The 23957-nt window shown below is 43.0% G+C and overlaps 1 protein-coding gene across 1 annotated transcript in view; it reads right to left on the bottom strand.

The window, feature by feature from the left end:
- LOC124616537 (monocarboxylate transporter 12) overlaps positions 1-21747 on the bottom strand; it is a 678171-nt gene extending 656424 nt beyond the window's left edge. Inside the window, exon 1 of the mRNA XM_047144854.1 lies at positions 21535-21747. Within this exon, the coding sequence (XP_047000810.1) occupies positions 21535-21697 (163 nt within the window). The 5' untranslated portion in view covers positions 21698-21747. The remainder of the gene's footprint in view (positions 1-21534) is intronic.
- Positions 21748-23957: the final 2210 nt, after the last annotated feature.

The raw sequence follows: 23957 nt of genomic DNA, 5'->3' as shown, positions 1-23957 counted from the left end.
GCAGTATTAATAGTGGCTGGTTGCTGTTTTCTTCTTTGTAAGAATTAACCTTCCTTAGTTTAAGTAGTGTGTAAGTCTAGGGACCGATGACTTCGGCAGTTTGGTCCCTTAAGAACTTACACATATTTGAACATTTTGAAAGGTAGACACTTCCGTTGTAAATATCGTCATTAATGCAATATATCGGATTCTAAAACTACTATTCCATTTGCGTAGTATAACTTACCGTTAACCACGTTTCAATACCGAGCAAGGTGGCATACTAGTTACAACACTGGATCGACATTCGGGAAAACAGCTCGAATCCTCATTTGTCCTTCCAAGGACGTTAAATCGTAACTTCCTCCCTTCACGTATCGATATCCTTAGTCATGTATGGAGTAGCCGATGCCTCCAAGTTACATGAGACATTCTACGTGCGGGCAGCTAGATACAGTGTGTTAATTATTGCACTGTATGAAATAAAATCGTCATAACTTTTGAACGGTTTGCGTTAGGACGTTCAAACTGCACCGTTGGTCGCGGGGCATGATGGGAATTAGTATCCGGTTGCATGGTTTGGTTTAGCAACGAGGCCCACTTTTATTTGGATGAGTTCATCAATAAGCAAAATTGACGCATTTGGGGGACTGATAATCCGCATTTCTCGATCGAGAAGTTTCTCCACTCTCAACGGGTGACTGTGGAGTGTGCAATGTCCAGCCACGGAATAATCGGTGCGATATTCCTTGATGTTACGGTGACTGCCGAACGGTACGTGAAGGTTTTGGAAGATGATCTCATCCCCATTATCCAAAGTGACCCTGATTTTGACACAATGTACTTTAAGCAAAACGGAGCTCGACCTCATCGAAGCGGAAGAGTGTTTTATGTCCTGGAGGAGCACTTTGGGGACCGCATTCTGGCTTTGAGGTACGCAGAGGCCACTGGCATGGGCCTCGATTGGCCGCCATATTCGCCGGATCTAAACACATGCGACTCCTTTTCGTGGGGCTACATTTAAAGAAAGGTGTACAGCAACAACCTCAAAACCATTCCTGAGCTGAAAACAGCGACTCAGGAGGTCATTGACAACATCGACACTTCAGCGGGTCAAGCAGATTTTCGCTATTCGTGTGCACCACATCACAGCCAACAATGGCAGGCATGTCGAACATGTCATAACCTAAAGCCAAATATCTGTGGAGACCTGTACATGTTGAATAAAGTGTGTAAAGTGTGTGCACTTCGTAGTTTGTAAGTAATTTACGTTTCTTTTTTCGTACAGCTCAATAATTGTCATCCTCTATATTTACCTCCGTAAGCGAGGTCCTAACGTACGCAGGTATAATAACCGAGGTCCTAACGTATGTAGGTAGGAGGGTGATCGATTTGCAGATCTCCGGTTCGAATCCTGATGATGGGAGAAATTTTCACCATCAGTGTTTCGCATGTCATTGAGACAGTGCGTCACCGCCTGCAGGGATATCCAGGTAGGAAACGTCAGAAATGAAGGCATCGGGTACAAAAATTGGTGTACAAGTTCGATTACTGATCTTGTGGAAGAAACCTCAAATGATGTTGACATACGAAAAGGATATCGGAAGACAATGTCGCGATGGATCATGGAATGGATGGAAGAAAAGCGGGAGACAACTGGCCACGTGGAGACAAGGAATTCAGACATTAATTAGTATAAGAAATATTGAAGAAAATTTATGGACGGATAGGCACATATGGAGAATCAAAATTAAACTGCTGTATAATCTTTCGTTACCGAAAAATATAAATACAATATAAAACCTAGGATAATAACAATGTTGTTTTTAAATCTCAGATTTTATTTTAGTTTCGTAAGGGTTATTCTTTCATTCCTTGTTGCCCTTGATTCTAAGCCTATTACGTTCGCAGATATACAGAAGGTGCAAAACTTTTTTTAAAGTTTGTGTGCTCACATCACACTGTATACTAAGACAGCTGCAGAAACTTGATAATTTTCAACCTGATGCATAGGAATAATCACACACAAGCCCCACTAAGTGGAACATTCAAACTGTTACAAACACGTTCCTCTAAACGAAATGCACTGAACAAATTTTGAGATGTCGCGAATCCTAATGACAATATGTCTAGCAGTATAACAATGTCACGGAGATATTTCTCTGATTACGGTACACTTTGGCAAACGCCACTCTGTCACAGTACTACTAACGGCCAAGGGAGCTAACAGTGCTTCACCGACGCTGTTTCTTTTGCTGCCCGTTAAGTTGCAAGCTTGGCAGCGTTCCGGACTTTCGGGCATGTGGCGAGCAATATTTCAGTGCCGTCTACTGCTCCCAGTGCCGTGTTCTCTCTGCTTCGGTGAACACCGTCGAAGAAGAGGTTAGACGTTCTGTGATAACTGTAAAGTAACATTGTGAATATTGTAATATATCTGTGTACATCTACATCCACACTGAAGTGCATGACAAAAGGTACTTCTCACTGTACCAGTTATTATGGCTTCCTCCCATTCATTCCTATGTGGAGCGCCGCAGAAATGATTGTTTAGACGCCTCTGCGCCCTGTAACTATTACATCCTTGTCCTTGCGATACGTATGGGTTATAGTATAGGATGTCCATGAAGTCACGCTATTGACGAAAATTTACAAACATACAGGCACAGATGGAGATTGAAAATTAAATTTGATATGTATAGTCGTTGGCTGCCAGAAAAGATAAATGCAATGTAAACCTGGAACAATAATAATGCTTTTCAAGCCTTAGGATTTTTATTAGTTTTGTAAGGCTTATTCTTTCACTCCCAGCTACCCTTGAATATAAGCCCAGCCACATTCGCAGATATGCAAAAGTGTAAACCCTTTTTTAAGTTCATGTGCTCACATCACACACTATACTAAGACTGCAGTAACTTAATAATTTACATCGTGATACATAAGAAGTAATTATACATAATGAGAGGAGCGTTTCAGTGCCGCCATCTTAATTTGGAAACTATTAGAGATGGAGAATCTAGGTTTGTTGTAAAACGTCTAGCAGCTCTGGAAGGTTTTTCCTTCCTTTCAAAACATTTATTGCAGATTTGATTTGGAATGCATCACAATGGTGACAGGGCGCGAGAAAGGTCAACGTGTCATCTGGTATGCGGAATACAAACATGCCAATATGGGAGGGCACCACTGACGAAAACAAGCCTAATGGGATAGTTCTAGAGCTTTAAAGAGACAGGCAGTTTCAAAGACGTTCCTCGAAGTGGATGTCTCCCTGTGCCTCAAGCACATGTTGACAAAGAGCAACCCGCATTTCAACGTAGCTTTCAGTTGTCAGTTCGTCGTATATCACCCGAATTGCAGGAAGCAAGATCAACTGTCCGTAAAGCGCTACCTAATCGGTTACGCTTTTTTGCGTACAAAGTGCAAATGATCCAAGCATTGCAGCAAGATAATCTTCCCCTGCAGTATGCATTGGCGTGTTGCATGCTGGCCTCCCTAGATGATGATGATGATGATGATGATGATGGTGGTGGTGGTGGTGGTGGTGGTGGTGGTGATGATGATTACCTAACAAAGTGCCTGTGCACATTTTTGTACATGTGAATCTCCAAAACCTCAGGATTTGGTGTCAGCCGTCGTGGCCGAGCGGTTCTAGGCGCTTCAATGTGGAAACACGTGACCGCCATGGTCGCAGGTTCGAATCCTGCCTCGGGCGTGGATTTGTATGATGTCCTTAGGTTAGTTAGGTTTAAGTTGTTCTAAGTTCTAGGGGACTGATGACCTCAGATGTTAAGTCCCATAGTGCTCAGAGCCATTTAGGATGTGGTGCTCCGGAAACCTACACAACAGACGTGAACACATCCGTGGGAGCCCGAAGCTCAATGTTTGGTGAGGCCTAATCCACGATAAAGTGAGAGGCCAATTTTTCTTCGCAGAGAAACGTCAACGACAAATGTTAAGCTGGACGTGCTCGAGCAGGTCCTGCTACTAGAGCTCGAAGAACTGCAGCTGTCCATCTCCTAGCATTATAGTGCACCCCCACATTGGAGTTTCTACATCTACATCTACATCTACATCCATACTCCGCAATCCACCTGACGGTGTGTGGCGGAGGGTACCCTGAGTACCTCTATCGGTTCTCTCTTCTATTCCAGTCTCGTATTGTTCGTGGAAAGAAGGATTGTCGGTATGCTTCTGTGTGGGCTCTAATCTCTCTGATTTTATCCTCATGGTCTCTTCGTGAGATATACGTAGGAGGGAGCAATATACTGCTTGACTCTTCGGTGAAGGTATGTTCTCGAAACTTGAACAAATGCCCGTACCGAGCTACTGAGCGTCTCTCTTGCAGATTCTTCCACTGGAGTTTATCTATTATCCCAGTAACGCTTTCGCGATTACTAAATGATCCTGTAACGAATCGCGCTGCTCTCCGTTGGATCTTCTCTATCTCTTCTATCAACCCTATCTGGTACGGATCCCACACTGCTGAGCAGTATTGAAGCAGTGGGCGAACAAGCGTACTGTAACCTACTTCCTTTGTTTTCGGATTGCAGTTCCTTAGGATTCTTCCAATGAATCTCAGTCTGGCATCTGCTTTACCGACGATCAACTTTATATGGTCATTCCATTTTAAATCACTCCTAATGCGTACTCTCAGATAATTTATGGAATTAACTGCTTCCAGCTGCCGACCTGCTATTTTATAGTTAAATGATAAGGGATCTATCTTTCTATGTATTCGCAGCACACTACACTTGTCTACATTGAGATTCAATTGCCATTCCCTGCACCATGCGTCAATTCGCTGCAGATCCTCCTGTTTATAGACGCGAGGGAGTAAACTGCGCCGCACACGCGGACGCGCCGACGCACACGGGACGCACGGCAGGCGCAGGTTTGCACCCACACCCACCGCACGCTGTGGCGCACGGACACGGAGCCGCGGCGCGAAAGCAACCCTAACACGCGTGGCTCGAGAACACCGTGACGCCGGGTTGTTATACCACGACGCACGCGCTCCGCCTAACCGAGTAAGTAAAGAAACAATGCGAGATTTTTCTTGAGGTGTATGGGTGAGACAGCCGTATTGCAGGGCCCCCCACGCTCTCCCGATGCCACGCTATTATGCTTCTGTTTGTGGGATTACGTCAAGGATCGCATGTCAACGACATTGCTATTCTTCGCGCAGGAATCAATGAAGCAGTAAGAACTATGTACGAGCGACGAGTGGAGCACCCATTGAAATTCTGGCATAACAGCAAAAAGAAGCTTCGAGAGCTGCTTAAAGTTTTACAACAAGCCACGATGCTCTGTCTCTAATAGTTTCCAAATTATGATTTTCTGAAGTGATAGCGAGACGTTACAGACACCCTGCATACTCCTAAATTCACAATTTAAAGCTATGCTCCACGACACACACGCATCTCGGATCTTCACAATGAATACCTCCTCGGAACTCTCTCGGAGGTACTCAAAAGATTCGTCACACGACTGTACAGGAACTCCAGACACTCGAACAACCCCTAAATCCTAAATCTGAGAAACTACGATGACAACCATGGGTGGAAACATATTCACCCACAGACATTCTTTTCTAGGGACAGTCAGCCAGTTACCTACGGCAAGTTAAAATACACAAACAACGCAAATATCGGCGAAGCCTTGCACCTCAGTAAAGGCGTCTGGAACTGCCAGCTGAACATACACAGCCGCCTAATCGGCAACAGCAGGGAAGCCAGTTTGCACACTAAACAGAAACAAAACCCACCTAACCCGACGCACCGTGCGATCAATTTTGTGACCAATCGGCGACTCATAACAACTCTGGCACGTTACAGGTACGGATGCGCTGCAGCTGGCCCAGGAGACATCTTTGGAGCCCATCCTCAGTAGCACCTCACGTCCATATAGACTGCTACCCTTTACGACATACCTAAGCTATGACACAGGTACCGACCATTGCACGATAGCCAACAACTAACCATATCTTTACTCTTGCACGATCTGTCGCAACAAACAAGAAAATCCACCACTGCCCTTACTCCCCGTCCAGACTGTCGTGGAGGCTTTTCCCCCCTTGGCGCTTGTCTTGGCACTTTTTTCCCTGTGCCCTTAAACCTGCTACATTTCAATCGCTTTTCGTCCAGTCACCTCTATGGGTCAGTGATAGTGGGTAATCCTACCCAGACGCAAGGACAACATCCTGTGAACTTCTCGATCAGTAAAAACAAACGCCGAGGTGACAGTAGAACTTCTGTAATGGCCAGTGCGGGCGTAGAACGGCTTCGCCATTGAAAAAATTTAAAGCTGTTTCTTGAAACTATTTAAGTAGCCTTCTTTGGACAGTTTGCGTCTACCTTCTATAGTTTGCCAGTTCAGTTTTTTCACCATCATGAAAAAGTAATGCAGTAGACACGCATTGGTAGCTTCGCGTTTCACGCTCTCTCCAGTCAGAAACTCGTCTGTTATCAAGTCAGTCACTAAACCACGGCTCATAAGAACACTAAACAAAACTCCATACGGTGCGCTCGGTCAACTATGCTCCAACGCACAATGTCGTGAAAACACAAATGTGGCGCATCGTTAGTGCGGAAAACACATGAGTCTATGTTCATAGAGGTCATATTCGTGGACACGAATGCGGACTCTTTGAGTGATATCCTGCATCCCGCTGCATATGCGTAGTATTCTGACTGACTCCTATTCCAGTTTACTGCAAACAGAAGTTCTTTGGGACGATCTTGCCCTGCTTTTCTTGGAACGTTCTTGTTACGTCACATAGTGACTTGCTAGCTGCTGCCCTACTAGTGGTTCACTATCCCTTATATTCTGGAAAAGCACAAGGCTAAGACTACCAGCGCTACTGTTCGTTCCGAAATGAACCGTTGCGTCGAACAACGACTGTTGCCTTGCTACTCATGTATTTACCAACGTACTCTGTCAAAACAATTTACAGGAATGCAGCCGGGTGTCGTCTCCGACAACTGTCGATATTTTGACAGATGCTCTTTTTCAAGGCACACGTGCAACGAATGACAGCTGTGCAACGAAATTCAAACCGTCGATAGGCGGATCTACACAGGCCGAGAACCATAATAGGCATATGAAGGAAGACAACACAAACATCGCTAACAAGTTGCGTCACCTCGCAACCAAAAATGACCAACGTCAGAAGTTATCGATGGTGATTGTAAATTACCAGTGAATGAGCAAGTAGGGTTAACTCTGTCCCTCTGCAGTTCGACCACCGATAGAACAGGATTGCAAGCAGAATCTGTCCAAAAATCTCCTCTCGATTAACGTAAGCTCACTTGAAAATTTAATCTCAAGTGCTTCCTTAATAATACTAACGCAATACCTGGAAGAGCACTCCAGAATCTGTGTTGTTATATTCCGTAGGTTGACCATTATAATGGCAATGTACTGCAATAGTTGAATTGCTCGCCTGTCGCAAGCTTCTGTGGCGCCTATACACTACACGCAGGTCCGCCACAGACCTTTACCTCCTAGTGACAATCTTTCACATCGTATCAGACCGTGGTAGTTTGTAAGCTGAGTTAGCGCACCTCGAAGTCGTCATTCACCAGAATGCTTATAATGAACGACAGATCAGACACGCTTTGCGATATCGACCAACCGCGAATCGGGTTAGGAAAATTACGTGATGGCACCTAAGTCGAAGACCTTTTTGCCATACTCTGGTAGCGTTTTCAACAGTATTTGTTGTATTCTGCGGAAACAGTATTTGGAGTATTTCTTTCGACCATCTAAAATTAGGACTCTTTGAGGGTCTGTCAAGGATCATCTTCGTTTGCCGAAGGAGGGTGTCAATCACATCCCATGCAGTTGTGGCATGTCATACATTGGTAAGCTCAACAGTCTGTAGAGCACCGGTGAATAGAACGTAAGAATCACACACGCTTACATCACTCAAGCAAATCTGCTATTGCAGAACATTGCCACTGTGCTAGTCATCCGACAATATAGCAACACAGAAATTCCGGCGTGCTCTTCCAGCTATTAGGACATTGTTATTAAACCATGTGGTGCACATTTCCACTGCAGTGGACAACCATGAGGATACAGGGTACTTATAAAAATGATGGAAAAATCGAAATCTTTTTATGACTTTATTAAATTCTGTAGTCTTTCCTGATTACATTGATATATACATTATAGGGTTTCAAATGAAAAATGATCTATATATACACAATTTTAAAGTTACGCTCATGTACGCTGCCATGGCCCCTTTATTTCTGTTACAGGAACCAGTATTATTTCGAAAAGAACTGTGAACTTTCTGTTTCCAGCGATTATACTGGAGTGTTGAGAAAGCTACGAAAGGAAATGAAAGGGAAGTTGCAATCCGGTGGAAAATCTCTGTCTTGGCAAGGCAGATTGACAGAAACTGAAATAGACCTCCTTCAGAGTTATTATGGATTGGCCTTTAGACAAACTGCACGTCTGAATGACGTTTCAGCAATGAGAAAAGCTGTATGGGCCACCTTTGTCCACAGATGACCACCCTGTTCACGGACTTTGCCCCAAAGGAGCAGGTTCTTCGTGTGGTTAGCAAAAAGCAAAAGAAAGTGGTCAAATATACCATCATAAGCATTGTCTTCCAGAGCCTGTTATGAACCAAATAAAACCAATTTTTAGGGACCTGAGTGACCCTGTTTTGCTTAGGAAATGTCTTCGTGGGGGCACCCAGAATACAAATGAAAGTTTCAACCATTGCATATGGAAAAGATTACCCGAGAATGTTTTTGTAGGACTAAATACATTAAAAGTGGGTGTACTAGATGCAGTGATATGTGTCAGTGATGGAGTGATAAGAAGATTGGAAGTCCTGAGTAATTTAGGCATAAAATGTGGCTCTAATATGGAAGATCAACAGCTTGAGTGTGACAGATAACTGGTGCATGAAGCTGAAAGATTCGCTCTTCAAGTTACCAAAGAAACAAGAAGTGCTAAAAGGAATGCCAAGAGGAAGCCTGAAGATGAATAAATGCTGCAGGATGAAGATTATGCTTCAGGAAGGATCTGAGGCACAGTTTAATTGGACTCATATCTTCATTCGCAATATCCTGCAAGTTTTATTTTTCCGAATTCCGGTACAAATATTTTCTAAGGTTTATAAAGACTTGAAATACTCCATACTTATGGAGTAGACCTAAGCTTTATTGCAAAATCAACTAAATTGTAGAAAAAATAACATTTTTACTAAGAAAAAAATTATAAAAATTAAAATGTAAGATGTGAAATTTTTTCATCCTTGTAATATACGTAATAGGTAGAATTAAACAGGTCTAGTATCTCAGCCAACATGTCATTCATATCGGGTAAAAATTTGGTTCGTTCAGATGTATAAAATTGGATTAAATGGTACGCCAATTTGAGGAAGCATTCTGGAAAAAAATGTATCAATTTCTTTGTAATTTTTTGATAACCCTAAGCAGGTTCAAAAATATTCAAAATACTTGTGATTTGTTGAGAAAGTGCGCTGCATTACCTGATATCAACAATAAATCTGTAAAACCAATACATTATAAACAGTGCCTGAAAGAAATAGGTGTTGATTTTTACGTAATATTGAGCCAGAAAAGTACCCTGTATCCTTAATGTCACTTATTAAGCATTTTGAATCAGTCGCGAGGCTGGAAATTCCCGCAGGGCACAGCACTGGAGTAGATTGCGTGCATTTGTAGACTCAGGCAAGTGGCCTTGTAGATAGAGACGGAAGTTTTTGCATATGTTTTGCTCGGAATCCTGCTCTATTCCTGGTCAAACAGCAGTGCGACAGAGTTAATACTACCTTCTCATCCGTTGGTAACTAATATTCACCATGAATAATTTCTGACATTGGCCACTTTTGTGATGTTGCAGCGCTGTATTGTGTTGCCTTCCCGCACATGCCGTATTGTGGTTCTTGGTGGACGTAGTCCCGCCTAGCGAGGGTTTAAATTTCCTTGTATACCGCCCTCTCGCTGAATTTGTGGCTTGAAAATGTCGGTGTGTTCACCTGTCGATGACGTCATCCGGCTCCATTCCTGTCATTTCTACGCCCATTTTATACAATGGGAGAAATTCAAGTTTCACACATACAAAGGGGTCCAAAAAAATGTATTCACTGTTTAAAAGTCCATGACTGGCAAACTAATTGACAGAGTTGTCTCGTATTTGGTAGTGTAATAGTTTGTAGTTCCGGCAATCGCCACACAAGCGTTGCATTGCGTTGTTTTGTTTTGTTTTGCCAGATGACAGTTGCCAGATAGTCAGTGTTTTGTTCTTAGTTGCACCTGGTTACTCGAGTAAACATGGATGGCGCAAGGCTTACATTCGATGAATGAAAGTCAATTTTGAAGTGGTATTTTAAGTACGAAAACATTAATGAGGTTCAACGGCAATGGCGAAATGAGTATCAAACAGAGCCACCGACACGTTTAACGATGTGTCGCATTCGAGACAAATTTGAAGCCGAAGGCTGTGTTAAAGATGTACACAAACAACGATCTGGACGACCTGTAACAGTACCAAGTCCAGCTAACTCCCGTCGCGTGTTACAACAATTCAGTCGCTCACCACAGGAGTCTGTGAGACAGTGTGCACGTGAAACTGGAGTGAGTCGCTCAAGTGTTCGGCGAATTTTGAAGACAGCAAAGTGGAAGTGCTACATCCCATGATTACTACACGCAATGAACGAGGACGACCTAGATCGTAGAATGGAGTACTGCGAGTGGTTTACTAACATAGTGCGCAACGATGAAGAGTTTGCAGAGATGATTGTGTGGTCTGATGAGGCACAGTTCAAACTCGATGGTACAGTAAATCGCCACAATGGCATCTACTGGGCTGCCGAAAATCCGAACGTCCATCTAGACAAAGCCGTGAATTTTCCAGGAGTAAACGTGTGGTGTGGGTTGTCTTACTGGGGCTTGATTGGGCCATTCTTCTTTGACGGCACATTTACCGGTGAGGTGTACTTTCAAAAACTTCAGACATCCATTTTACCTGCCATCCGAGACTTGTATGGAGACGAAAGAGTTTACTTTCAACGAGATGCCCCAACCCACTACCAAAATCGTGTTAGGGCGTATCTCGACGAAAATCTACCAGGAAGATGGATAGGCCGTAGAGATGATGGAGTGTATCCACTATGTTCCCCAGACCTAACTCCTTTGGCCTTTTACCTGTGGGAAACACTATCGTACATTCATGTGCAAGTATCCAACTGAACACGTTGCAGTCAGTAGTTCGTGCTGCAGTTCGGCGGCATCGTTTGTGTGTGGATGTTAATGGTGACCATTTCGAATACCAACAGTGATATCTTTAAGTTGGATTTTAAGCTACACTTTCACCAAAAAAGAGACAAGTCCGCAAATTAGTTTGCAAGTTATGCACTTTTAAAGACTGGATACATTTTTTTGGACCCCTCTGTATTCTGTCGCTAGCTACATAGCTAAATGATGGTTCCTGACAGATTACAGCTAACAGTTAACCATATTAATAATCTATTGTTTCTACGGCAATGTTGTGGGAAATTGAGATGGTGGAATTGCTGATTTGTATAGACAGTGACGTAAACCTAGTCTGTCACCACAAACAAGACTTCGCATTCATAACCGACTGTATACTTACATTTATTGGTTTCGCATGTCACAACCACACTATTTCATCCCAACCTAACCTAGACCTTTGACTACGCTACAGGTCAGTCTGTCGCCACAACGAACTGTCGTATTTCAGCCGAATTCCGCATTTTTTTTATGTTGAAGTGTATAGGAACAACAGAAACCTATAAGAGCGTGTACTTCTGTGGCGCGGACCCATGTCAATAACACTCTTCTGGGTGATTATAAGAAAACCACTGAGAATTCGCGTGAGCGCGGCTTTGTATGTACAGTCAGTTCCACAAGAAAGTGTACGCCATAATTTTAAATGTAACGTCCGCGGCGACATCTCTGGTAGTCGTCTTGAATCTGTAATCAATGTACTTTTGCACAGTGTATAGATAAACAGTGTGAGAGTTGAATGTTTTGTTTTGCCGGCTGCAGTTTAAAAAATGGCTCTTTGTTCAAATGGCTCGGAGCACTGTGGGACTTAACATCTGAGGTCATCAGTCCCCTAGAACTTAGAGCTACTTAAACCTAACTAACCTAAGGACATCAAGCACATCCATGCCCGAGGCAGGACCGTAGCGGTCGCGCGGTTCCAGACTGAAGCGCCTAGAACCGCCGGGCCACACCGGCCGGCGGCTGCAGTTTAAAATAAGTGCAAAATATCTGAAGCGTCAAGGGGCAGTGCTTCTTGTAAATCATCCAAAGGGACCGAAGTTTTCATATAAAGCTGCTGCTAAAATTCTTAGAAAGTCGAACACATTCGTTGCGAAGTGGGTCAGACGATATTTAGAGGTTGGGAACGTGGCTGATTTACCGGAGAGAGGGCTAAGGTGCCAAGCTATAATCGATAATGACGGCGACTGGATTACCTATTAGGTTGTCGAGCAATTAGAAAGAACATGTATTTTCATTTAAACATATATTTATAATAGTATCTTTTATTTCATACAGATAACAGCGTACACTTCTAGTGGAACTGACTGTAATATCCCTCCATGACTGGCAGTCCTCACATACTGTATGTTGATGGATGGATGACAGGATCAAGGGGGAAGGTTATCAAATGCTATTGATGGAAGCATTTACTGTTAATCTTTACTAGCGAATCAACATACGTCCTGTCAGGACTCCCTTTCATTTGCAAATGGAGGGATAGAGATGGAATCTATATTTTGTACTACGCGACTATCTCGGAATTCCGAACAAGCCTCTCTAACGGCTTGCAGTGGCAACACAAATTTGATTTTCTTTATTTCGCGTAGTTATTGATGTAATTTAAAAATTTTAAATACTGTGATAACCTACTCATTAAAAGGTACAGTATATTGTGAAAAGTTTAATACTTGTCTTATTCTGTTAAAGTTGGAAACTGTGTGTGTGTGTGTGTGTGTGTGTGTGTGTGTGTGTGTGTGTGTGTGTGTCTTGCCTAACTGACGGCGACCAAATACCCGGACTTTATTCATTCAGTATTTGAGAACGAGAGGGCTCAGCGTTTTCAAGAAACTTTACACATAATTTCAAACCTTTACGAAACTTTTCATCGTCGACATCACCCACAAAAATGATAAAAGCGGCAAAGTTTATCGCTTACCACATCTTCGCTGTTCTTGAAGTAAAACTTCAGCTCAGATCTTTTAAATGGTTATTTCTTTGTTAAGGGCTCTATTCGCTTCACAGTTCGCTAACAGTGTCCACATATACCACTCAATGTGCCTGTAAAATTACACCGTTGTACGACAGATACAAGTAGCTCAGGAGATATGACGTCATAGTCATTTGGATGCATGAAAAACTAGCTTCTGCTTACAATGGCACTTCAGTATCAGGCACGGCTGAATTTAGTATTTCGTTACGAACAATTCTGTTCGTAACACAGTTTGCATAGAGTATCTACATGCATCACTGAATGTACCTGCAATATTGTATCATTCTATTACATATAGTTCAGGAGATATGACGTCATAAATATTGAAGTGCGCGAGAAACTTCCTTTTGCTTGAAATGGAGCGCAAATTATCCTGATTATATGCATCCAGTGTTTGATTATGAGATCGCTTAGCAACTTCCAACAAGCTTTAAGCGTAATTGCAAACCTTTTCTAAAATTTCTCTCGCTTACATGCTTTACATCATCTAAATACATTACCACATTTGTAATGGGAAGTTTGAAGCTGTTTTATACATGGGAACTAGGTTCTTTAAAGAATCGGGGGCTAACTGGTAATACAGAATGTGTTTCAAAAAGATTTGTCCACTTTCAAATTGCTATTTCTTCTGCGTGAATGAATATGGAAACTTGGCGTGGATCTTAACTTACACATGAAAACACAAAATTTGCCTTGTGCATTCATTATTATTATTATTATTATTATTATTATTATTTATTACCGAGCAGGGTGGCGCACTGGTTAGCACAGTGGACTCGAATTCTGGAGGACGATGGTTCAGATCCGCCTTTGCCAATCTAGATTTAGATTTTCCGTGATTTCCCTAAGTCGCTCCAGGCAAATGCCAGGAAGGTTCCTTTGAAAGGGCACGGCCGGCTTCCTTCCCCATCCTTGACACAATCCGAGCTTACGCTCCATCTCTAATGATTTCGATGTCTACGGGACGTTAAACTCAATATTCCTCCGGTACTTCCTTGTACATTTATTGTAAGTTTCTGGTTCATGTGCTTGGCGGTAGGGGCCTCTTTGTTGCAGTTAGCTCACTCGTTTAGCATCTGGTGTGAGTCGTGTCGAGACGTGGTAAGACAGCCACAAAAGGTGTTTTGCGATCTCCGTTTCAACAGGGGAAATTCAGTTACAAGTGGTTTTCGCAGAGAGCACGTCACCGCGGCTTCTATATTTGAAGCATTCGACGGTGACAGCAACGGTATCTACACACGCCAAATTCGCCTGGTCTCGCGGAATGCGATTTTTTTTTCTCTTTTCTGTGGGGTTTCTGAAAGACTTCATCTATGTGTCTCCCCTTAAACACACGCTCGCAAAATTGTGGAACGACATGGCTATCGTCTGGATGTTGGTCGCGCGCCCGGTGGAGGGTGCGTTGAACATTTGTGAAATGTAAATAAAAACTTTGAGCCTTGTCACTGTAATTGTCATTTAATTGTATTTGTAATTGTAATTGTAAGCTGTGATGTAATCAAGCCTAATGCATAATAGGAATCCTTCGATAGCGATGGGTATCGACCACTTCGTATAGCAAAAATTATAACCTCGTATAAATAAAATTATATGTAAATGATATACTTTGTGAACGACTGCTTTCATTCTGTGTCTATATACATACTATTCAAGCCACCGTATGGTGCATGGTGGAGGGCTCCTTCTACAGCTTCTACTCGTTTCCTTTCCTCTTTCTCTCGCTAATTCAGCGACGGAAATAATACTGTCTATTTGTCTCCGTAACAGTCCTTATTTCTCTTATCTTGTCTTCAGAGTCATTACGCGAATTGTGCTTTGGCGGCAGTAGAATCATTCTGGAGTCAGTTCAAATATCGGGTCTCTAAATATTCACAGTAGTGTTTCGCGAAAAGAACTTCATCTATCCTCCAGGAATTCTCAACTGAGTTCTCGAACGATCTCCGTAACAATCCTGAGTCGATCTAAACTACCGGTAACAAATTAGCAGGATGCTTGTGCATTGCTTCGATGCCTTCCTTTACAGTAACCCGATCTGGTGGAGATCCTTAACACTCGAGATGTTCTCAAGAATGGGTCGCATTAGCGTTCTATAAAAAGTCTCCTTTACACTTCCCTAAAATTCTTCCAATAAACCGATGTTGAACATTCGCCTTTCCTACTTCGATAGCAACAAAATAATTTTGAAGTCAGTTAACAAGAAACATAACAAAGTTAATTTTACAAAGTTATTTATAACAATTTTTTCACTAAATTTAGTTATATTTACGTTAAAAACAAAGTATGTAAAGTCAATTTAAATACCTCCGTTGTAGCATGGTAACATTATATCCTTGCCTGCAATTTTAAGTCCTCTGATCTCTCTCGTTTAGAGGGAAGGGCGAGGAAAAAGTCAAACATATTTGTATAGTTGTAGCGAGTAGTTGAAATTTTGTATCTCACGTGAGCAGACGGAAAATATTACTATGCACGTCGACTGATTATTGTGAAGCAATTGTTTGAGTTTTTAAAAAGCATACAGGCTGAAATGAACGAATATTTATTATTCAGTACTTAAAGTCGCACATTGAGTTCTGACGTTCCTGGAAAGTTTCAGATTTCTTTGTACAGTAAAAACTCGAGACACCAAGCATACACTGAATAAGACAATGAAGCCGGCATACAACCGGCCAATACCAGATTTATAATATTTATCAGAGTGTGAGACCTGAGTTTCTCCTGACGTATACAATTTTGAAACAACTTACGGGAATTGAGCCAGGTAATATTTACAGCGACCTCCGACATTTCGGCGGGAGTATACCCCGTCAAGGGCATAAATTGCAACGGACAGGCGATGTAGAGGCAAATTTAAAACCTCGGTTCTGGAGTAATTCAGGAAAGATAACGGACACACACACACACACACACACACACACACACACACACACAGAACACTAGTGCCACCAAAGATGACCAAAGGCATAGGTATCGATAGCGAAAGTCTGCGAACTAGCAAGCGAGGTAACATTGACTCTGTCCCTCTGTTTTTTGACAAGGGAGAGAACAAGATTCCAAGCAGAGTTTAAACAAAAACCTCCATCCCAGTTAACAAGGTTGCTCGCTAATTTAATCTCAATAGCCTCCTTAATAACACTGTCCCAATAGCTGGACGTGCATGCCAATATCTCAATGTTATTATATAACATGGGGTGACCAGTATCCAAACAATGTTCGGCAATAGCAGATCTACTTGGCTGCTGTAATCTTGTGTGCCGTTTATGCTCAGTACATCCGTCCTCCGCGGTCCTGATAGTCTGACCAATATTTGCCACGTCACAGCTACAAGGAATGCGATATATACCCGCCTTACGCAAACCAAGCTCATCCTTGACAGAACCGAAAAGCACTCTAATTTTAGGTGGAGGTCGGAAAACACATTTCACATCGTATTTCCATAAAATACGACCGATCTTTTTGGAAGTGCTTCGTACGTAAGGCAATAAGGCAGTAGACTTAGCTGTCGACTCAGTATTATCATCAGTCACCCGATGCACAGTTGGTCGATAGCGCAACGCACGTTCAATCTGTCTTTCACTATAACCATTTTGACGAAATGTAGCTTCAAGATGTGACAGCTCCGCTGGCAAAATCTCAGTGTCGGAAATGACGTGTGCCCTGTGTACCAACATAGGAAGTACCCATTCACGCTGAGACGGATGGTGACAACTATCAGCCTGGAAATACAAGTCAGCGCGAGTACGTTTCCGGTAAACTGCATGTCCCAATGATCCATCAACCTTCCTCCTTACCATAACGTCAAGAACGGGAAGGCAACCGTCTTTTTCCACCTCCATGGTAAAAAAAATGTTCGGGTGCATCGAGTTGAGATGTTCTAAATAGGCATTCAAATTCTCCCTGCCACGAGGCCAAACAACAAAAGTATCATCAACATATCTGAAGAAGCAGGCGGGTTTCAAAGGCGCCGACTCCAGTGCACGTTCCTCGAAGTCTTCCATAAACAAATCTGCAATCACAGGAGACAACGGACTACCCATCACAACACCATCTGTCTGCTCGTAATACTGGTCATTGAATAAAAAGCAAGTGGAAGTCAACACATGCCGAAAGAGATTAGTTAAATCAACACCAAACCTGACCTCAATTAACCACAACGAATCAAACAGAGGAACACGAGTGAAGATAGAGACCACATCAAAATTTACTAAAATATCAGAGTCATTCAACCGCAGTCCCTCCAAACGACGTAAGAAGTCAGCTCAGTTCCTGATATGACGTTCACACCGACCAACTTGTAGACTTAACAGAGAAGCAAGATGCTTGGCTACACGATATGTCGGAACGCCGATTTTTAGTAAGTTTTGATGTGGTCTCTCTCTTCACTCGTGTGCTTCTGTCCGATTCGTTGCAGTTGATTCAGGTTAGGTTTGGTGTTGGATTATCTAATCCCTTTCGGCATGTGTTGACTTCCACTTACTTTTTATTACGAGCAGACAGATGGAGTTACGAGGGGTAGTCCGTTGTCTCCTGTGATTGAAAATTTGTTTATGGAAGACTTCGAGAAACGTTCACTGGAGTCGGCGCCTTTGAAACCCGCCTGCTTCTTCAGATATGTTGATGATACTTTTGTTGTTTGGCCTCATGGTAGGGAGAATTTGAATGCCTTTCTAGAACATCTGAACTCGATTCACCCGAACATTCGTTTTACGGCGGATGTTATGGTAAGGAGGAATGTTAATGAATCATTGGGACATGCAGTTCACAGGAAACGTACTCACACTGACTTGTACTTACAGGCTGATAGTTGTCACCATCCGGCTCAGCGTGAAGGGGTACTTCGTACCTTAGTACACAGACACATGTCATTTCGCACACTGTGATTTTGCCAGCTGAGCTGTCCCATCTTGAAGCTACATTTCGTCAAAATGGTTATAGTGAAATACAGATTGAACGTTCGTTGCTGTGTCTAACTGTGCATCGGGTGACTATCGATAATAATGAGTCGACACCTAAGTCTACTGCCTTTTTGCCTTACGTAGGAAGCACTTCCAAAAAGATCGGTCGTATTTTACGGAAATACGATGTGAAATGTGTTTCCCGACCTCCACCTAAAATTAGAGCGCTTTTCGGTTCTGTCAAGGATGAGCTTGGTTTGCGTAAGGCGGGTATATATCGCATTCCTTGTAGCTGTGGCATGGGAAATATTGGTCACACTATCAGGACTGTGGAGGACCGATGTACTGAGCATAAACGGCACACAAGATTACAGCAGCCAAGTAGATCTGCTATTGCTAACATTGTTTGGATACTGGTCACCCTATGTTAAATAACAATACCGAGATATTGGCATGCGCATCCAGCAATTCGGACAGTGTTATTAAGGAGGCTGTTGAGATTAAATTATCCAGAAACCTTGTTAACTGGGATGGAGGTTTTTGTTTAAACTCTGTTTGGAATCCTGCTCTTTCCCTTGTCAAAAAACAGAGGGACAGAGTCAATGTTACCTCGCTTGCTAATTCGTAGTCTTTCGCTATCGACCTCTGACTGGTCATCTTTGGTGGCACTAGTGTTCAATGCGTGTGTGTTATCTTTCCTGAATTACTCCGAGAACCGAGGTTTTAAATTTTCCTGTACATCACCTGTCCGTTACTGTTTGTGCCTTGAAAGTGGCGGGTCTACTCACGCCGAAATATCGGCTGTCGATGTAAATATTACCTGGCTGAATTACCGTAAATTGTTTGAAAATTTATCAAAGTGAGTTTACGAAAAATGTCGAATATCTGTAAATTTTATATATTATTGGAAATACATCTCTTTTGAAAGATCATCTCACAAAGTGAATTCATGTAAAAGATATACGCTCTTCTGAAACTAAAAGTTTGAAGTTCTACGCACAAGTTAAAATTTATCCCCATGTTTCTATCCTCATTCATTTAGATTGATATAGGCTTGTGAAATCGGTTGACTCTGTATATAAATTCGCAACCACAAATCATCATGCAATCACACTGAAGAACACTGCCTGCAGTTAGAGCCGAAAATTTGGTAGCTCTATCGTATCACGATGCGGTTACACGCCCAGAAGAATCTTATTCAAATAACAGAAATGTCAATACGCAGCAAAAGGCTGAAGTGAAGTAAGGGCCGTCCACACAGTGCGGCTACTTCGCATTTTCCCGCCTAAAGAGGTGATCTGGTTAAAAGCTGACGATTGGCTAACGTACTTTATCGTCCTATTGGCTACCTCCAGCTTGGCACCGGTACGCATTGCCAACTTCTATACAACGCACAAGCGCGGCGCGAGAACGACCCTTAGTAAAGTTTTGCCCACAGCTACTGCTTCGAACAACACACACCGTTTCTTTGCAGACAGTGTCCATGCCACAGGGCAGCACGATCACGGCAAACTGCACATGAACACTGCGTCGTTCTGGTTACTAGAGCACACTGTCAAATAATGCCACGAGAAATCGCCGATTAGTTCGACACACGGTGAATGACTTTGGCCGTGGAACAGTACCTCCACAACCAGTTGAGCGCGGACCAAACTGTAAAACAATAGGGGTAATGTGAGAACTTTTCCTCTCAGCTTAAGTTTTATAGTTCTTAGACATACTTGCTTTAAAACGGCAAGATTTCCCGTGACGGTGGTGGTCAGTATTGTCAAAGGCTAGTGAACTGTCACAACCATTAGATTCCGTCACCATACAGATGATGTTTTCACAGATTGGACTGTATTGTCGTGAAGGTAGATTGTTAACTTGTATTACGTTTACATTCGATTTATACGAAGGTTCATAGGTTCATTCATACGAAGGTTCATAGGCCTAACGGATCAGTGATACATACATACCGTTTATTTTTAGGCCTTATTCCTTACTGTTGAAGTAGGTGGCGTTTTAGAGAATTACCATAACCATTCATAATGCGGAGTAGCCGGGCGGTCTAGGGCGTTTTGCCACGGTTCGCGCGGCTCCCCCCGTCGGAGGTTCCAATCCTCCCTCGGGCATGAGTGTGTGTGTTGTCCTTAGCGTAAGTTAGTTTGAGTTAGATTAAGTAGTGTGTAAGCCTAGGGACCAATGACCTCAGCAGTTTTGTCCCACAGGAACTTACCACCAAATTTCTCTCTCTCTCTCTCCATTCATAATGATAGGACGCGGTGACTGACACATTTAGTCAGAATACGCGTGAGACAGAAACTAATGACATAATGAAGTCTCTTTACGTGACTTGTGTCACGGTTGAAGTTTTCCTATCGTCTTTTGTGTTCCATACTCCTAGCGTGCACAGAATTGCTCGACAGTACGACAACGTAAACTTTACTACAGAAATGTGAGATATGACGCGCTTCCGAGACTGCAAGGGAGCCATATCGGTATTCAGCAGTTTTATAACAATTTCTGTCCTGAACGTCCGTAAAATCTAATACATACTGCCTGACACTCTAAGAATATGTATTAAAAAAATCATGGCTCCTCTACCCCACTTGATTTTCGCCGCCGTTATCCAATTGGCTTTAAAACTTCGGTCAAATGTTACGTCTATGCGAAAACTAATAACTTTGATCCAGATAACATAATTCAATGCCAAATTCCAGATAATTCTCACAAATTCATATTAGCACTTTTTTTTATATATTCACGCATTATTCATGCAAAAACCAGTAGACTTGTTTCGGCAGGGCCAAATGGCAGCTTATGTAGAGAGAACGACAAAATTCAAAACATAACGTTTGGTAACGGGGTCTTAATTCAGACGCGGCGAACGTAGGAAAAGTAATGAAGAAATGGTGACTGGAGACGTTTAATTGTTACGGAATATTTTAAACTAAATATTGCAGTCACAGGAAGCCCTAAAGAACTAAAGCGTCAGTTGGGAATTGGTTTGAACATTTTCTCTCCGCTTTTGCTGTATTTTACTTTTCCTATTTGCAAAATCAGATTTTTGCTAGGATGACGAGATTACTTCCTATTGAAGGTGCGCGGAAATAGTTGCGTTTTGGTGAGAAACAGTCAAACAAATCCATTTATCTACGATTGTTTATCGTCTTCGTGTATGAAAACTCCCCATTACACAGGAATATTTTAGCAAATGTCACCCGAATATCGTCAGAGCATTTTTTCCGCGACATATAAACATGGTACATTCCGTGATACACTTGTTGACACCGTCCGATGTTGATTTTGTATCATTCTGGAAGAAGGGTTTTCCAGTGTCGTCGTATAGCATCTTTTGGAATACTGACGAAGCACACGTTACGCCCACGCTAATGAGTATATTGCAGCGTATTGTTGTACTCACTGACGATGTGTATCATGAAAGAAGCGAAGACGACAACCCATCCCCAACCACCGTCTGGGGGCGGGACGGGCTCGGGAGGCAGGGCGACGTCTGCGGGGGCGGCGGCAGCTTCGGTCCCCGGAGACGGCATGCTGCGCTTCTTGGGGGCGGGAGCGTGCGTCATGTCGGGGTCGGCGTGTTGGGGGCGGAGGGCGTGCGCGACGCGTCGGAGTGTGTGTGGCAGCGCGCGGCCGACGGCTGACTGGCGAAGGCGTCGCGTACCGCCGTGCAGCACGGCCGGCATCGCGTGTCGCACGCGCATGCGCGCAGCGTCGCAGTCCTGCCAACAACGCAGGCGGGCCGCCGTGTTGGGTGTCACAACCGCGTGAGTTCGGCACGTGCGGCCGCGCTGCGCACGTGGTGTCGCCGCGGAGACGTTCAAACGCCGTCACAATGCACCAGGTCGTGTAACTCGTTCTGGGTGTTGGAGGGGGGAGGGGGGGGGGGGGGGGGGGAACGATTCTGCCATTAGGCTCCATCGTATAATGTCCTGAGCAGACGTTTCACCAGCATATCAGAGACTCACTCCGCAGGACGGTTACTGCAAGGTATTTTTTAATTGTTACGATCTGCAGTCATTTGTCGCCAGAAGTGGATCCCTACACATCCGTTACTGTTCGGTTACTTTATGGGAGATCAATCATTTAGAACAGTTCGTTGTTGTTGTTGTGGTCTTCAGTCCTGAGACTGGTTTGATGCAGCTCTCCATGCTACTCTATCCTGTGCAAGCTTCTTCATCTCCCAGTACGTACTGCAGCCTACATCCTTCTGAATCTGCTTCGTGTATTCATCTCTTGGTCTTCCTCTACGATTTTTACCCTCCACGCTGCCTCCAGAACCAAATTGGTGATCCCTTGATGCCTCAGAACATGTCCTACCAACCGATCCCTTCTTCTAGTCAAGTTGTGCCACAAACTCCTCTTCTCCCCAATTCTATTCAATAGCTCCTCATTAGTTATGTGATCTACCCATCTAATCTTCAGCATTCTTCTGTAGCACCACATTTCGAAAGCTTCTATTCTCTTCTTGCCCAAACTATTTATCGTTCACGTTTTACTTCAATACAATGCTACACTCCATACAAATACTTTCAGAAACAACTTCCTGACACTTAAATCTAAACTCGATGTTAACAAATTTCTCTTCTTCAAAAACGCTTTCCTTGCCATTGCCAGTCTACATTTGATATCCTCTCTACTTCGACCATCATCAGTTATTTTGCTCCCCAAATAGCAAAACTCCTTTACTACTTTAAGTGTCTCATTTCCTAATCTAATTCCCTCAGCATCACCCGACTTAATTCGACTACATTCCATTATCTTTGTTTTGCTTTTGTTGATGTTCATCTTATATCCGCCTTTAAGACACTGTCCATTCCATTCAACTGCTCTTCCAAGTCCTTTGCTGTCTCTGACAGAATTACAATGTCATCGGCGAACCTCAAAGTTTTTATTCGTTCTCCATGGATTTTAATACCTACTTCGAATTTTTCTTTTGTTTCCTTTACTGCTTGCTCAATATACAGATTGAATAACATCGCGGAGAGGCTACAACCCTGTCTCACTCCCTTCCCAACCACTGCTTCCCTTTCATGTCCCTCGACTCTTATAACCGCTATCTGGTTTCTGTACAAAATGTAAATAGCCTTTCGCTCCCTGTATTTTACCCCAGCCACGTTCAGAATTTAAAAGACAGTATTCCAGTCAACATTGTCAAAAGCTTTTTCTAAATCTACAAATGCTAGAAATGTAGGTTTGCCTTTTCTTAATCTATCTTCTAAGATATGTCGTAGGGTTAGTATTGCCTCACGTGTTCCAACATTTCTACGGAATCCAAACTGATCTTCCCCGAGGCTGGCTTCTACCAGTTTTTCCATTCGTCTGTAAAGATTTCGCGTTAGTATTTTGCAGCAGTGACTTATTAAACTGATAGTTCGGTAATTTTCACATCTGTCGACACCTACTTTCTTTGGGATTGGAATTATTATATTCTTCTTGAAGTCCGAGGGTATTTCGCCTGTCTCATACATCTTGCTCACCAGGTGGTAGAATAGTAACCGTAAAATACCTGTGGCCGTTCGCACAAGGAGCGACTGAAAACGGACGCAACGGGCAGGCGATGTACATCGGCAACTGGTTGCCGACTAGGTGGCAGCGCATTTCCGCACACAGGATGACCCAGAAATGAGAAACTGCATTTGCTGGTGCGAACGTGGGCCAGAGGGAGTATTGTTTGTCGAACCCGAGCGTGTTTCGATCACACTTGGCATGTCGAGTACAGTTTCAAGCTCGGAGGAGGATGTGGTTCTCTGTTATTATCAGTATATTATTATAATTATTATTATTAGTAGTAGTAGTAGTAGTACACAAGAATAAGAAAAAGAA

The sequence above is a fragment of the Schistocerca americana genome, chromosome 5 (assembly GCF_021461395.2).
Source record: "Schistocerca americana isolate TAMUIC-IGC-003095 chromosome 5, iqSchAmer2.1, whole genome shotgun sequence".
NCBI lineage: Eukaryota > Metazoa > Arthropoda > Insecta > Orthoptera > Acrididae > Schistocerca > Schistocerca americana.
This window is presented reverse-complemented; position numbering and strand designations above follow the sequence as displayed.